Source organism: Protomyctophum bolini, assembly GCF_963924005.1.
Source record: "Protomyctophum bolini genome assembly, chromosome: 23".
In the NCBI taxonomy this organism is placed as follows: Eukaryota; Metazoa; Chordata; class Actinopteri; order Myctophiformes; family Myctophidae; genus Protomyctophum; species Protomyctophum bolini.
The window spans coordinates 9,315,337-9,330,064 of NC_137884.1; the positions used below are offsets into that span (position 1 = coordinate 9,315,337).

Sequence of the window (14,728 nt, forward strand, 5' to 3'; positions counted from 1 at the left end):
GGGTCTATTGGAGTAATTGACCTCCAGAGAGACACAAACCTCTGTCATGGAGAAAGACACCTGTGGTTGTGCCGTTTCTTGGTTGGACAAAAATGCTTTTTCTCCATCCACTACCATTGAAATAACAGCTTAACCCTACAATGTTTGTGTGAACACAAACATTGGCTTGTGATTGGCTGATCACCCCATAGCGATAATTTCAGATTCTTTTTTAGGGCAGAAAAGTGAGGACGCAAATTGTGATTGGCCAGAATGAGATGATGTATGATGATAAGAGCGCCCCTCACTTCACACGGGTGTGATTATTTATTTTACAAGCAACTGAAGCAAGTAAAGTGTTTACATATTTTGGATTATTGCGACAGTAGGTTGCATTTACTATGCAACGCGTCCTTCCTGTTCTGACATTCCATTTGTAGATCTGACCTCATCAAACCCTGTACACTCAAGACACGCTCCATATATGGCCGGTACCAAATTCATTCCATATGTTGATCTGACCCAGCAGTCTGCCATCACCCAGCGTGCACGCGACCATAGGTCGCTTCTCGCCCTCAGGGCGTCTTACTGGTTGTTGCCATTATTAAATGGAAGTAGCCTATTCCAGAAAAAAAAAATCAAATACATTTGATCACTTTACCTCTAGTGCAAAATGCAATGGTGTTAAATAGGCCATTACTTTGAGTTTAGTCAACATAAGCCTATTTAGCAAGAATTATGATGAGATAAGAACAGTTCTCATTCTTCTTATTAGTCAAGCAAGCCAAGTAATCATTTCCAATGAATGTTTAAAACATTATATATTTTTGTAAGAGCACAGTGCCAAAACAATTTAAACAACTCTGGATGATTCTTACAAAAGCAACTTGTGTCAATATTATTTATTTAGATAGGCCTACATATTTATGCTTTATGCTGAGACTTCTTTGAGCTAGTATAAATGTGTACTGAAAATAACAGTAGGAGAACTACAAAATGTCTGGTTTGAATAAACACAAGCAGGCTACACAGTTATGTTAATTAATTACTTGTTTGACTTCTTTGATGCATGTCAATGCACTCAACTCAACCATGCTACGGTAACTTGCTTAACTTATTTTCACCCACTAAATACCATTACTAATAACTTTATGGTCTCCACGTAAATCTGAAATGTAATACAAATGCAAATTAATTCCCAAAATTGCGATATAGCCTAGGCCCTAGCAAATGTTAAATGTATGCTACTAAAACCTAGAAATGCAGACCAGCTGTCCATGTTGCAGACAGCCAGGACAGGACGTAGGCTACACCTGGCCGATAAATCTTGAATGAGGAGGTGTCTGACCTGACAATCGATGCATATCGTTTTGATAAGAATTACGAATTCTCAGTTGGAGTGCACTCAGTGCACTGTTTGTGCGAAGGCGTTTAGGGGGTACAATAGGCTACAATGCGTTACCTTACGAAGCTTGTACGTGCAAATGTTTGTTGTCCTGCACACTGCACAGAAGAACCTCATACGCACTCAAAGGATTTCAAGTGTTGCGCCAATGAGCAGCATTTAACTAGCCTGGTTTCCAGCCCATAGACCCCGCCCACTCGACTGAGCGCAGCTAGAAGCTCTCAGAGTCTGACAATCAGGCCAATGGCCATCGCTTTAAAAGTGAAGTAACATTCCCACCTTGCGGCAGTAGTGTGTCATAACATCATCTTAAAATAATCGTGTCATGGGATTTGGGAACATATAGCCCTGGTTCAGTGCTAAACACTGGACCAGGGAACATACAGGACAAACATAATCCTCCACAACACAACAAGTGACCATGTGACTCAATCAGGGGTGTTATTGTACATCTGTGTGCAATAATGCACACACACACAAATGTGCCCCAATGTGGGTGAGCTGTCCTTTTCATAGTAACTATGGTCTATGGATAGGATACCCTTATGACTGATCCCTGATTTCCACAGATTTTTATTGCAGATTTCCAATATACAAAAGAGTTGTTTAGATAGGATTATTATAGGCCTACATGCCAAGAGCATCAGATGTGTTCAGCGCAATCATAACAAGAAATGCAATATAGGTCTATATACTGTATAACCTGCATTTGTTACTGTTTATAATATTAAGTAACAGATGCTACTGGTGTCCCTGAGTTTGTAAGAGAAATGATTAACACCAGAGAGAGAGAGAGAGAGAGAGAGAGAGAGAGAGAGAGAGAGAGAGAGAGAGAGAGAGAGAGAGACTGGCAATGGCAGTATAGAAATGGGCAGATGGAAGCAGCATGGAAGATGCCCATTTGTGTTCACTCTGCACTCTGCTGAGTTGGAGACAGAGCTACTTTCTGAAAAATAATATACAAAATCCATTGGTGACAGAGCTATACACTTTCCTAAAATAAAATACAAAATCCATCATCGATAAATTAGTAAACTTTAATATGCATTGATAAATTAGCACTTTAATGTGTTTGAGGAGAACATTTTAAATGCACCATTGGAATTGGGGGGAAACTAATATTAGTAGTTTTAGAAAGTGCTCCACTTGTCTCTTTAGATTATCTCTATTTTCTGATTAATTGAAAATGGTGGACCCTATTGTAATTTGTAAACTAGAGTAATGCTTTATGGGGTCGTGTCGTCCACAGTTAACAGTTTTTGTATTGAGTTGTGCTTGAAATATAGGCCTACTGAAATTCTGCAAACTGTTAACAAATACTTCAATCAATCAATCAATCAATCGAGGCTATTAGGCTAAATAATATTGACTGACTTATGTTATGTGATGTTTGGCAATTTGCAATACATATAGCCTATTGTATATCATTCATGTCCTTCTTACTAATTCTACTAATTCTTACTATGATGGGGGGGTAGTAGTAGAACTGTAGTCGTGGAACTGCGTGTGTTATGATGCAGGGTTGCATCATGGCCCATGGACCAGGGGGGAGTTTCTACAGTAACTTCAACTGTGTGACATTACGCATGTAAGACTTTACGCATGACCACTTTATCCATGCGAGTTAATGCAACAACAACACTCAGAGGTGTTGTTGTTACCTGCTCAGTTTAATTTATTCAAGTAATATTTGGCCTGCAACAGATAGAACTACAAGCAGAGACGTCCTCCGACACATCACACATTGATAATCTGTAGCTAAGCGGTAAGCCGTTTATTTTCATCATGGCGAGCACAAGCGGTCCAGACGTCCCTTCAGCTGCAGCCGGCAGCGCACCGGCGTGTAAGGTAAACATCAACCCCCAGACTCGTTGAGTCATTCATGCAGCCCATAATAAACTATAGCCTATAGGATAACATACAGTATCACAGATGGTGACGCAGGTGCTTTCGGTCTTTCAGGATATGCTACTCTACTGATATGAGGCTCAGCTTTTGGTCTTTCAGGTTACTGATGTAGTAGCCCTGAAACATGACTGTCATCATCATGATGATTATCATAGCGTCATGAACCATGGCTACTGATGTAGAGTCTCAAACGTTTATAAATGGGTACACAAAATATTCACCTGAGCCTATATATTTTGTAGCCAGCAAGAGGTGATAAGAGAGCCTGATGCAGTTCGCTTTGAGATCGTGCGTGCTTTTCTAGCGTTATGGACGCGTGTGACGTGTTTAAATATCAAGGCTTAGGCCATTTAGAATGTATATATGCAATAATACACCTACACACAGTGTTCATTTAACTCTGACAGTGTAGGTCTACATTTGTGTAACATAACCAAAGGAACCTATGAGCCATAAGGGTTGGTCACATTACCCACATTTATTATTTATTATTACACAGCCTGATGGTAAGCTGCACGTCCTGAACAAAAAGCTAGTTATGCAGAATGTTGGATTTTAAAGCGTTTGAGTTAGAAATTGATTAATAAATTAGTATAATATTGATCTAAATACCTGATAAATTGTATTTCCTATGGTGGAAGTTTTGTTCTGCGACTGCTCCTCCTCGATCAGTCCTCATCAGTTTGTTAGACTACATTAACTCTTTCCCCCTCTGTGACCAATTACAGATGATAAATGTTAATATGGTATAAGTGTGTTAAAGATGGTGTGATGTATAGCCTACTTGCAGCCAAATGATAAATTGTTGAAACATTATTATAAAGTCCTGTTTCATTCTTGTATGCTTTTCCCCCTCAGGGTTGTGCTGCTGCTGGCAATGATATTGTCAGCAATCAAATGGCCATCAATAATGTTAACAGCTTCAAGGTATTGTGACCGTTCATTTAATATTTAATATAAGTCTGTTTTTCTTCAGTTCTGCTATATGAGATAATGTGAACTTGTGAAGTTGAGGATCTGAAGTTTTGTCATGCGGGGGAGTTTAAAATGTCAGTATGTCTTTTTAACATCCACTGGACAGTTGACACAAATGTCTCTAGTGTCCATTGTCCAATCATTCCATTGCTATATAAATAATAATCATTGATCACACTATCCTCAAAAACATAACCTGCAGTGCAAAGTTCTTGTGTCACATGCACACTTTCAACTTATTACAAAAAAGATATATTTTTGTTGAGGATTTTTTAAAACACTCAGAGAGGGTACAAATGTAACCAAATGGACCCTTCAGAGTTAACACTGAGGATTTTACTTGATGGCTACTTTGTACACCTACCCTCACTGAGGTCTCCATCTGCAGCATCCTGTTGTCTCCTTGGTCCAACACACACATAGGCTAAGGCTACATACATACATACACACGTCACACACACACACACACACACACACACACACACACACACACACACACACACACACACACACACACACACACACACACACACACACACACACTCACACAATGCTGCCTCAGATGTGTTCAGAATTTGAGGAGGAAATGAAAAATTATTCCACAGTGCTCGGGTCAGTTCAAGTCTGGACCTCTGGTGTCCATATTCCTGTCGTACAAATGGTCTACATGTTGTCAGAACTGTGAGACCCCTAGGGGAAAGGTTGTTGCTTGTTTGCTCTCCTGCTGTCTTCCTCTTCCTCCACCACCTCCCCCTGCTCCTGGTGTATACCAGGAGGTGCTATACCAGGAGCTCCTGTTCAGCCTGCTATAAGGAGAATCCACTTTCCCAGCTCACACTAAGCTTGTATGTTGATCCTGACTGCATGACCTGTAGACAGCAGGCTCATTGATATTTATAGTATAAGCCACTTCCTTACTTAAGTGTATGAACCATCCAGGCTCAGAGCACAGTTATCTTATAGCCGGATAGGGCTAAAACACACCTGAACGGGTGATATAGCCTACAGTCATGCATATTTATAGCCTTAATCCTATTCCTGACCCAGCATCCACTGGGTGGGCTGTGTGTGAAATAAATAAGGGAGGCCACACTGAAAACAGATTATGCGTCTTATTGAGGAGAATGAGTCTCAAAAACATGTCATTGATTTGTCCTCCTACATGTTCATTCCAATGGCCAAAAGGGTGAAACCATAGTTTGCCCAGTAAAGGATACTCTTTGAGACTTTGACAGATAATAATGTATACACACACAAGATTGATTACACATCAGAAATGGGTTGTTTGTGATTTGTGACTTGCCGCTCTGTGAGAGGTGGGGCTGTGATATACAAAAGCCATAGTACAATAATCTGTGCACGCTGTCAGACATTGCTTTGCTGTCATTGCTCACCACTCAGTCACTGTAATCTGGGATTATGAAGCAGGCAACATTTTGCAGCAGGAGGTGGATCTAACAAGGGAATCCTAATCCAGGCCACATGGAATGTAAATAAAACTTCTGGGAACATGGAATGTACAGAGATGACTGAATGATGTCCAGAGTTGGAAGTGTTAACGTTGTCTCTTCTCTATGAACAATGCAATTATTGCTGACAGCACCATAAACCACAGCATTTCTTATTCTGTTAAACATCCTTGGAGAAGTTGCAGTGTAACTGCTGCTAGTTATTCTAGTGTTGAACGTTATCCTCACTGCTCAAAGTCTTACTGACTTAATGCCAAGGATGGCATTATGATATGCCACTGGAGATGTGACCTTTGGTTTACCATGTCCTTTCATTGAAAGTGGTCAATAGCGACCCCCGGTGGATAACAGAGGGAACAGAGCACAGATGAGTTTTATGTCATTTTAGAAGGAAAGCGTGGAATCATGTCTTTATTAGATTAACTTTTTCTGTTTTTACAGCATGGCTCTGCAGGAATGAGATGGTTGGTGTGGGGTCCAGAGCTAATCTTACAAACTGCTAGGCACACTACCAGTAGGCCACAGAAGTACCTCCACTAATTATTTCACATAATATAAATAGTTTTTGAAATATTGAACTCTCTGCTCTTATAGGCAGCCGACCTGGTTGTGGAGTTGTCTTCCACACCAAAAACCAAACCGGACCCATCCGGCCTCGTGTTTGGCAAAGTGTTCACTGACCACATGTTGACCATAGAGTGGAGCAACAGTGAGGGTTGGCAGAAACCCCACATCAAACCCTTTGGGAACCTGTCCCTCCACCCAGCCAGTGTGTGTCTGCACTACGCCACGGAGGTACCTTTCCATTTATACAACAAGTGCATTGTAGACTTTATCCTGAAAACTCATGTAAAAGTTGTAATACCGGTAAAGTTACAGTCAGTTAGTTACAGTGGAAGTTAGTTTATTTTAATGAGAACAGAGCATTAAATTGAACTGCTGGTCTAGTTTTTAGGTCTTTGTCAGTGAGCCCATGTTGTTGCTGGCACTTTGTAATTGGCAAATAGACAGCTTTCCGTGGCCTCGCTACATCTGTTTTCAATCAGACAGAATTGGTTAAGTCTCTCATTGTATGTACAATAAATATGATAAATGGAATGGAACAAATCAAGGCTGCTTGGTTAAAGAAAAAAATCAATTTATGTCATAAACGTTCTCAAGGCAGCTATGGTTGTAGTAGGGATTTATTTTTCTTTCTTTCTTTCTTTTTAATTCATAGTAAAACACCTCTCCCCTCATGCTCTTCACTTCTCTTGTCTCCTGTCCTGTCCTCAGTTGTTTGAAGGGATGAAAGCATACCGTGGTGCTGACAATAGAGTACATCTCTTCAGACCGATGCTCAACATGGACCGCATGGCTCGGTCTGCTGAGAGAGCCTGCTTGCCAGTAAGAACACAAAAGGGAGGCATGGCTGGGTGGATGGATTGAGATTTTAACCAACATATGGATGAGTGAACAAAATATTTGTTATTGAGTTTATAGAGCAAATATAGAGCAAAGTAAAAATGTATTCGCCAGACTGTTCCACTGTCAAAGTCTCTCTCCTTTTTCTTTTCACCCATCTCCTCCTTGCTACTTTCCTCTCTTTCCTCCTCCGTCCTCGTCCGCTGCTCCTTATTCTCCAGGCCTTTGACGGTTCAGAGCTGCTGCAGTGCATCAGGAGGCTGATACAGGTGGACCAGGAGTGGGTGCCACACGCAGACTCATCCAGCCTCTACATCAGACCTACCTTTCTGGGTACAGAGGTAAGGGAGGAAGGACCCTTGTATAGTAGACTGCAGTGGTCAGGGGATGTCAGGAACATCAAGAAAGACCTTGTGGGCCGTGGCATCACATCACAGTCACACTCGACTGCTTTTACTCTATCTCTCCCTTCTCTAAAAATAACGAATCACCCACTTTACACCTGTAAACCTGTGATGTGACAATGCAGTTGATCTTGATTCTTATTATTGCTTCATTAAAATCCATACATTCGTCAAACAGTGGTCATCAAGTGGATCTATCTATAGTTTTCAGAGACTGCACAAGTCCATGAAGCTAATTCTTAATTCATTGCAAAAATGCACATCTGCCAATAACACCAAAACTAAAGCCGCTATAGTGTGTTTATTGTCTGTATGTAAGTAGTGGGGGAAAGGGACTAAGTACATTTACTTAAGTACTAAGTACCATTTTGCGGTATTTGTACTTTATTTGAATATGTCCAATACTTTTCCTTGAACTCCACTTCAAATATTGTACTTTTACTCTACTACAATTATTTGAAAACCTTAGTTACTAGTTACTTTGATTATTACTACAAAACATACATTTCCCACTTCAGCCCTATATAGGCTACATTTAGGCCATTTGAAAATAGCCGATCTACAAGCTCACAATGCATTGTGCTGCGACGCATTGTGAGCTTTATAGATCTGCTATTTTCAAAAGATTGTTATACATTTGAAAACTTGTGAAATGGGACATTCTGCCTAATGAGTACTTTCTACTTTAAGTACATTTTGATACCAATACTTTTGTACTTTTACCCACGTGCATTTTGAATTCGGGACTTTTACTTGTAACAGAGTATTTACTGTAGAATTGACACTTAGTAAACAAGTAAACAACGTGAGTACTTTTCCCACCACTGTATGTAAGTAGAATCTCTGTGTGAATCTCTGTGTGTCCCATTTCAGCCAGGTCTGGGTGTGAAGAAGACTGGCCACGCCCTGCTGTATGTGATTCTGTGTCCAGTGGGGTCTTATTTCAGCACCGGGTTCGAGCCGGTGTCCCTGTGGGCTGACCCCAAGCACACCCGCGCCTGGAAGGGAGGCACCGGAGACTACAAGATGGGTGGGTGAGTTTTCACACGCACGCACGCAGCCACGCATGGACGCAATATCCACGCATTATCTTGCAATAAGCCAGTGGTTTTCAACCCTTTTCATATCCAGGCCCATTATTTATTCTGCACGGACAACCATTTGATGACATTTAGCCTCTCAGAACCAAAACTTTGAATTTGTTGTTGTTGTTGTTGATCAAAATAACAATTCTTCTACATTCTCTAATTGTGTAGACTTCTTGTGAATTAAGTAATGCAGTTTAACAATAATGTAACTCTTGAGCGTGTACAATGAAACCAAATGGACCCTTATGGTTCCATTTGGTTTCATTTTACACTCTCAAGAGTTAAAGATCTATATGGTTACCAACTCTCCATCATTTAGCTGGGGACCACCTGGAACCACCTCAAGGACCACTGGTCGAAAACCACTGATTTAGGCTACTCAGGCAAAAGTGTAAATTGAGACAGGGGTCTCTTTTTAATCCTTAATATTATCCATTATCCTTAAAGGTGTGTCTGGACATTTTCACCACAATGACACATTGCTTCAGAAATTATACAACTTCAAATGTATTTACAAAACTATTCCATGTCCTCAACTCAACTATATAACACATTATTGTTTTCTATATCATTATCCCTTTTTCTAAATATTCTACTCTTACTTGTATTGTGTCCCCACGTGGTTTCAGGAACTACGGAGCTTCCATCTATGCCCAGCATGAAGCAGCGCATTATGGGTGTCAGCAGGTGTTGTGGCTGTATGGTGACGACCACCAGATCACTGAGGTGGGAACCATGAACGTCTTTCTCTACTGGACCAATGAGAACGGAGGTTAGTGCACATTATCCCATTAAGACCCGAGTCCCATTCTACACATTTCTTCTAAATACAGTTTTGCCCAGGTCATTGCATGGTTACTATTACATAGCCATAGTCAGAGCAAATTGGAGAGTGTGGAAAAGAGGTGAAGAAACGTGTGCAAGCAGGTTGGAATGGGTGGAGAAGAAGTGTCAGGTGTGATGTGTGCTAGGAAAGTATCAGCAAGAATGAAAGGGAAGGTGTACGAGACGGTGGTGAGACCAGCTATGTTGTATGGTTTAGAGACAAACAGCTATGTTGTATGGTTGTTCTTTCTGCTTTGGCAATGTAAACGTATGTTTTCCCATGCCAATAAAGCCCTTTGAATTGTATGGTTTAGAGACAGTCACACTGAGGAAAAGACAGAAAACAGAGCTGGAGGTAGCAGAGACTAAAATGTTGAGGTTCTCTCTGGGAGTAACAAGGATGGATAGGATCAGGAACGAATACATCAGAGGGACAGCGCACGTCAGATGTTTTTGAGATAAAGCCAGAGAGGCCAGACTGAGATGGTTCGGACACGTACAGAGGAGGGATATAGTGAGTATATCGGTAGAAGGATGTTGAGGTTGGAACTGCCAGGCAGGAGACCTTATAGAGGTAGACCAAAGAGAAGATTTATGGATGTAGTGAAAAGGACATGAAGTTAGTTGGTGTGAGAGAAGAGGAGGCAGAGGACCGGGTGAGATGGAGGCAGATGATTCGCTGCGGCGAGCCCTGAAGGGAAAAGCCGAAAGGAAAAGAAGAGTGATGCCAGTCTATAATGTCAGTTCTGTATGTGTCTTGTCTATGACATCATTACTGCAATGTTTGACGTGTCTTTGCCCACTGCTCTTGATTCCATCTTATGATCTTATTATCTGCATGCAGAAGCGGAGTTAGCAACTCCACCACTAGATGGCATCATCCTCCCTGGTATCACCCGACAGAGCATCCTGGAACTCACAAGGAAATGGGTAAAGGGAGAGACAGACAGTAAGAGAGGGGGGGAGTGTGTGTGTGTGTGTGTGTGTGTGTGTGTGTGTGTGTGTGTGTGTGTGTGTGTGTGTGTGTGTGTGTGCGTGTGCGTGTGCGTGTGTGTGTGTGTGTGTGTGTGTGTGCCTGTGTGTGGGTGGGTGTGGGTGGGTGTGTCCGCGTGCGTATGTGTGTGTGTGTGTGTGTGTGTGTGTGTGTGTGTGTGCGTGTGCGTGTGCGTGTGCGTGTGTGTGTGTGTGTGTGTGTGTGTGTGCGCGCATGCGTGTGTGAGAGAGGGAGATAGAGACAGAAAGAGAGGTCTGTTAATGTCTCCTTTAACCCATCAACACCCATTAAAAAGTATTGATGGTCATCAGTTGTGTTAAAACTGGCCCATAAGCAGTACAACAGCCACATCACTATGACTCAGACATAACCATGAACAAACACCATACGCCCATATATAGGCATATATGGCGATCCGGTTGTCTAGACGAGCAACAGATCCGACCTAGCTGTCCCAAAACTGACTGAGAATAACCCTTTAAAATAAAGTGTTACACCATCTTCTTTCTCGGTCTCTCTCCCAGGGAGAGTTTAAAGTGGCAGAGCGCTACCTGACCATGGGAGAGTTGTGCCGAGCCCTGAGGGAACAGCGGGTCAAGGAGATGTTTGGTTCTGGAACAGCCTGCGTGGTTTGTCCGGTGGGACGCATCCTCTACCAGGGAGAGGTACACCATTTATCCATTTGTATTGTGTTGAGGATTTTACTGTGTAAGACAGTGGTTCTCAAACCTTTTCATGTCAACGACCCCCGAATTGATATGTACTTGCCCACAGACCCCAGAGAAGATTTGTGTCAGCGACCTCCATAAGGGAAAATGTGTGTTGTTAAAAATGTTCAATATAATTGTTACAAATGTTTCATACTTTATACTTCAGCTGAATAGCTGAAGTATAAAATGGGGTTGATAGCGTCAACTCAATAATACATATAAATGAGACTCCATGGCTCTTGTGACCAGATAAGTGAATTAGATACTCGTTTTCTAGTGCCCTATAGCTGTCTGCTTTAATATGTTTCCACAACAAATGTTATTTGTTATAAGAGTGAATATGGGAACACAATTAATATGGTAACAAGCATGTATGTGTATGTAGCCTTTATGTGTATTTATTTGTGTTTGTTTGTGTCCAGAACTTGCACATCCCCTTTCAGGAAAATAACTCACAGCTGGCCTCTCGATTGGTCAAAGAACTTGCAGATATACAGGTGGGTAGATACGTGTACGCACGCACGCACGCACGCACGTACGCACACACGCATGCACGCAAACACTAACCCAGATGTTTGTCTGTGCGTGGTGATCGAGGGTAACATCTGGCTGAACATCTGTGCAGCCACTTTCCCCTCCTTTTTATGTAGGAAGAGACTTCTTCAGCCCTCGTTAAAAAAAAAAGTCTTTATTGGAAGGACAGCCATCTTTAGCTGCCAGTGCCCGGGGGTAGACGCTTTCAAAACGTAATTGAAAGTATACTTACTATTAACTAAGTATGTTATTAGGCACTACCCTCGCGGCCCCAGCCCACAGGTTGAGAACCACTGGACTAGAAGACAGCGAATTTGGAATTGACACAATTACTAAATTGGGACGGGAAAAAGGGAAGAAAACATCCTGTAACAAGTTGCCAATGAGACAGCAGTTTCACTCGGTTCTTGAATCATAGTCCTTGAATTCAAAATGTCTTATCTATACTCACTGAAGCTCTGCTCCACTCCGCTCTATCTTTGTCTTCATTCTGTTCTCCGGAGCCTCTCTTACTATCTCTGTTCTCACTCTCTCTGGTCAGTCAGGGGTCAGTGATTAGCATATCGGCTCTCTCCATCATTCTGTGTGTCTGTGTGTGTGTGTGTGTGTGTGTGTGTGTGTGTGTGTGTGCGGCGCACGCGCATGCTTAAATTTGTGATTGTGTGTGTATTTGTATAAGAACAGACCTGGGTCCATAACGATAGCATCTTTCCCATCCTGCATTGACAGCGCTTCTGAGGAGGGAGAGAGAGAGTAGAGAATGAGGGAGAGAGAGAGAGAGAGGTGTTAATGCAGGCCTAATGCCAGAGTGTGGACAGAGAAGGAGCTCAGTTGGAGATAGGAGCGAGACAAACTCCTGAACACTCTCATTAAGCTCGCTGTAATTGCACAAACCCAATTATTGCCTCAGCCTTTTGTGATCTTCAAAGCCGAGATGCCGCAAATGAAGCCTCGAACAAGTGGAGAGAGAGAGGAAGAGGAGGAAGAGGAGGCTGATGAGCAAAGGGGGTGGGGTGGGGGGGGGGGGGGGGGGGGGGGGGGGTAGTGCGTGGGCAGCAAAGCTTAATGAACAATAAAATTGACAAAATGCTCGAAAAAATGCCGGTTTCCTTCTGCAATGCAGTTAAATCTGTTGACATTTCATTTGGAGGGAAACAGTGCTGCGCCCCCTCCTCCCCCCCCCCCCCCCTTCTTGAAGACAACATTGTGCAACAAACAAACGAGTGGTCTGAGGCAGCGGATGAAAGATGGGTTTACTAACTCGCCCCGCCGTTCCTCTTTCAACTTAATTAGAAATCACATCCTTTTGTTTCCCCTTCGCGGGCGCTTATTTACTTTCGCACTCCGACCATTAGAACAAATTTGCAACATGAGACGCAAATAATTGATTTGTCTCCGCGCCTGTCATGGATTGGGGAACATTTTGTTTAGATTTTTATTATAATTTCTGCTCTTTTTTTCTTCCCCCTCGGCCCCCCCCTTCTGTTGTGTTGTGTCGGTGGCTGAGTTTGCAGATTCGCTTGTGGATATGTGTTTTCATATTTCTTTTATTTTACTGTGCGCTGTGCTCACAATTAAGCAGCAGCGGGTGAGAGAAGTTTAGTAGTCGGTGACAAGAAAGTCGGTAATGTTTCCCTGTTTTGCGCCTGGAAGAACACAAGGTTCTCTTTAACCTCTCGATGACCTTTTATTTATTATTTCTTTCTCTGTTACAGCATGGCCGCACTCCTAGTGACTGGTCTCTCCTGGTGTAGCAGCGCCAGCGGAGTCTGGAAAACACACATCCTCGTGCTTGTGCGTTAACACACACACACACACACACACACACACACACACACACACACACACACACACACACACACACCAATATGAAAGTAATCCAATAAACATTCAAATGCCCAAAGACACCATGAACGTTTTATGCACAATTAACACATTGAAAATATGCAACATGCTGTAAACTCTTCATCAGTACAATTGCCCTTTGTGCATGTTCGTGGATGAATTATTTTAAACGTGCAATACTTTCATTCTAACTGTAATATGCTGGAGAGCAAGAATTGTACAGTCACTTATACTGCTTTAATGCCCTTACCTCCCTTAAAACTTGAATTAATGATTCACACATGGAGCAGTCCACTATAATTAGCAAAAAACTTCAAGTAATGTTGACTCACACTCATGCAATAGTCCACAACTGCTTACAATATTTACACCATGACTTAGGCTGTATCCCGCTTTCCTTTTCTGTCTTGTGTGTTAATTCAACTCTGACAGCAATACTGCACCCAAATGGGCCTGTTAAAAGAGCTTAACAAAGTTCAATGATGTAATTGTAATTGTATATTTGCAATTCAGAAAGTGGACGCGTAAAGTTCCATCTGGTTTCATCAAAATGTAGGCATTGTATAGTGGCTGTTCTACAGTGGGAAACGTTTTGATGATTGGCTCTGATGGTCCAAAGGACAGCCAATGACATGACAGAACAAAGTATTTCTACGTACCAAAACAAGGAAGTGGACTGCTATTCATACAGTATATCATTAGCCTATGTGTGTGACGCATTCTTTTACCTGGGATGTACCTTCCGATAGTTCTACTTGAACGTTGACATTAATAATCCTGCTAGTGTTTCAGTAGCAGGCCCGGATTAACAACGGAATGTACTGGAGCTAAAGCGCCAGGGCCCGTATTCATAGGTCACTGATTTGTAACCCAACACAGGGAACCCCAGCTAGTGGTTTTGTTTGTCCAACAGTTTCTTAACCATTCGGTGGGAGCATCAGGGAGCATGCAGCCTTATAACTCTATGGGAGCAGCGGCGATAGTACTGGCGGTGCGCTGAACGTGTTCATTCACTGAGCGTGCAAAAAGTGTCGTTCCTCCGCGTCACCAGTGCCCATACCCGAGGCGGGGTTGGCGAAAGGTCCTTTCTGTGTGGAGTTTGCATGTTCCTAGGGTATAGGTACACTCACAAAAAACATGCAGTACTACCTCCCCCTGGCCATCCGGGGCGGCTGGTGGAGGGGAAAG

General features: G+C 42.4%; 1 protein-coding gene across 2 annotated transcripts; it reads left to right on the forward strand.

The window, feature by feature from the left end:
* The first annotated feature begins 4,164 nt into the window (after positions 1–4,164).
* bcat1 (branched chain amino-acid transaminase 1, cytosolic) lies at positions 4,165–14,340 on the forward strand. Of its 2 annotated transcripts, XM_080756926.1 has the most exons (11): positions 4,165–4,219; positions 6,331–6,531; positions 7,012–7,122; positions 7,362–7,481; positions 8,418–8,578; positions 9,262–9,404; positions 10,302–10,387; positions 10,976–11,116; positions 11,584–11,658; positions 13,411–13,489; positions 14,097–14,340. In XM_080756926.1, exons 1-10 carry the CDS (start codon positions 4,190–4,192, stop codon positions 13,447–13,449), a joined length of 1,107 nt encoding a protein of 368 aa, XP_080613052.1. In that variant the 5' UTR covers positions 4,165–4,189; the 3' UTR covers positions 13,450–13,489; positions 14,097–14,340. The 2 variants fall into 2 exon arrangements, with proteins under 2 accessions (XP_080613052.1, XP_080613051.1); XM_080756925.1 differs by lacking the exon at positions 14,097–14,340 and having other exon boundaries at positions 13,411–13,927.
* Positions 14,341–14,728: the final 388 nt, after the last annotated feature.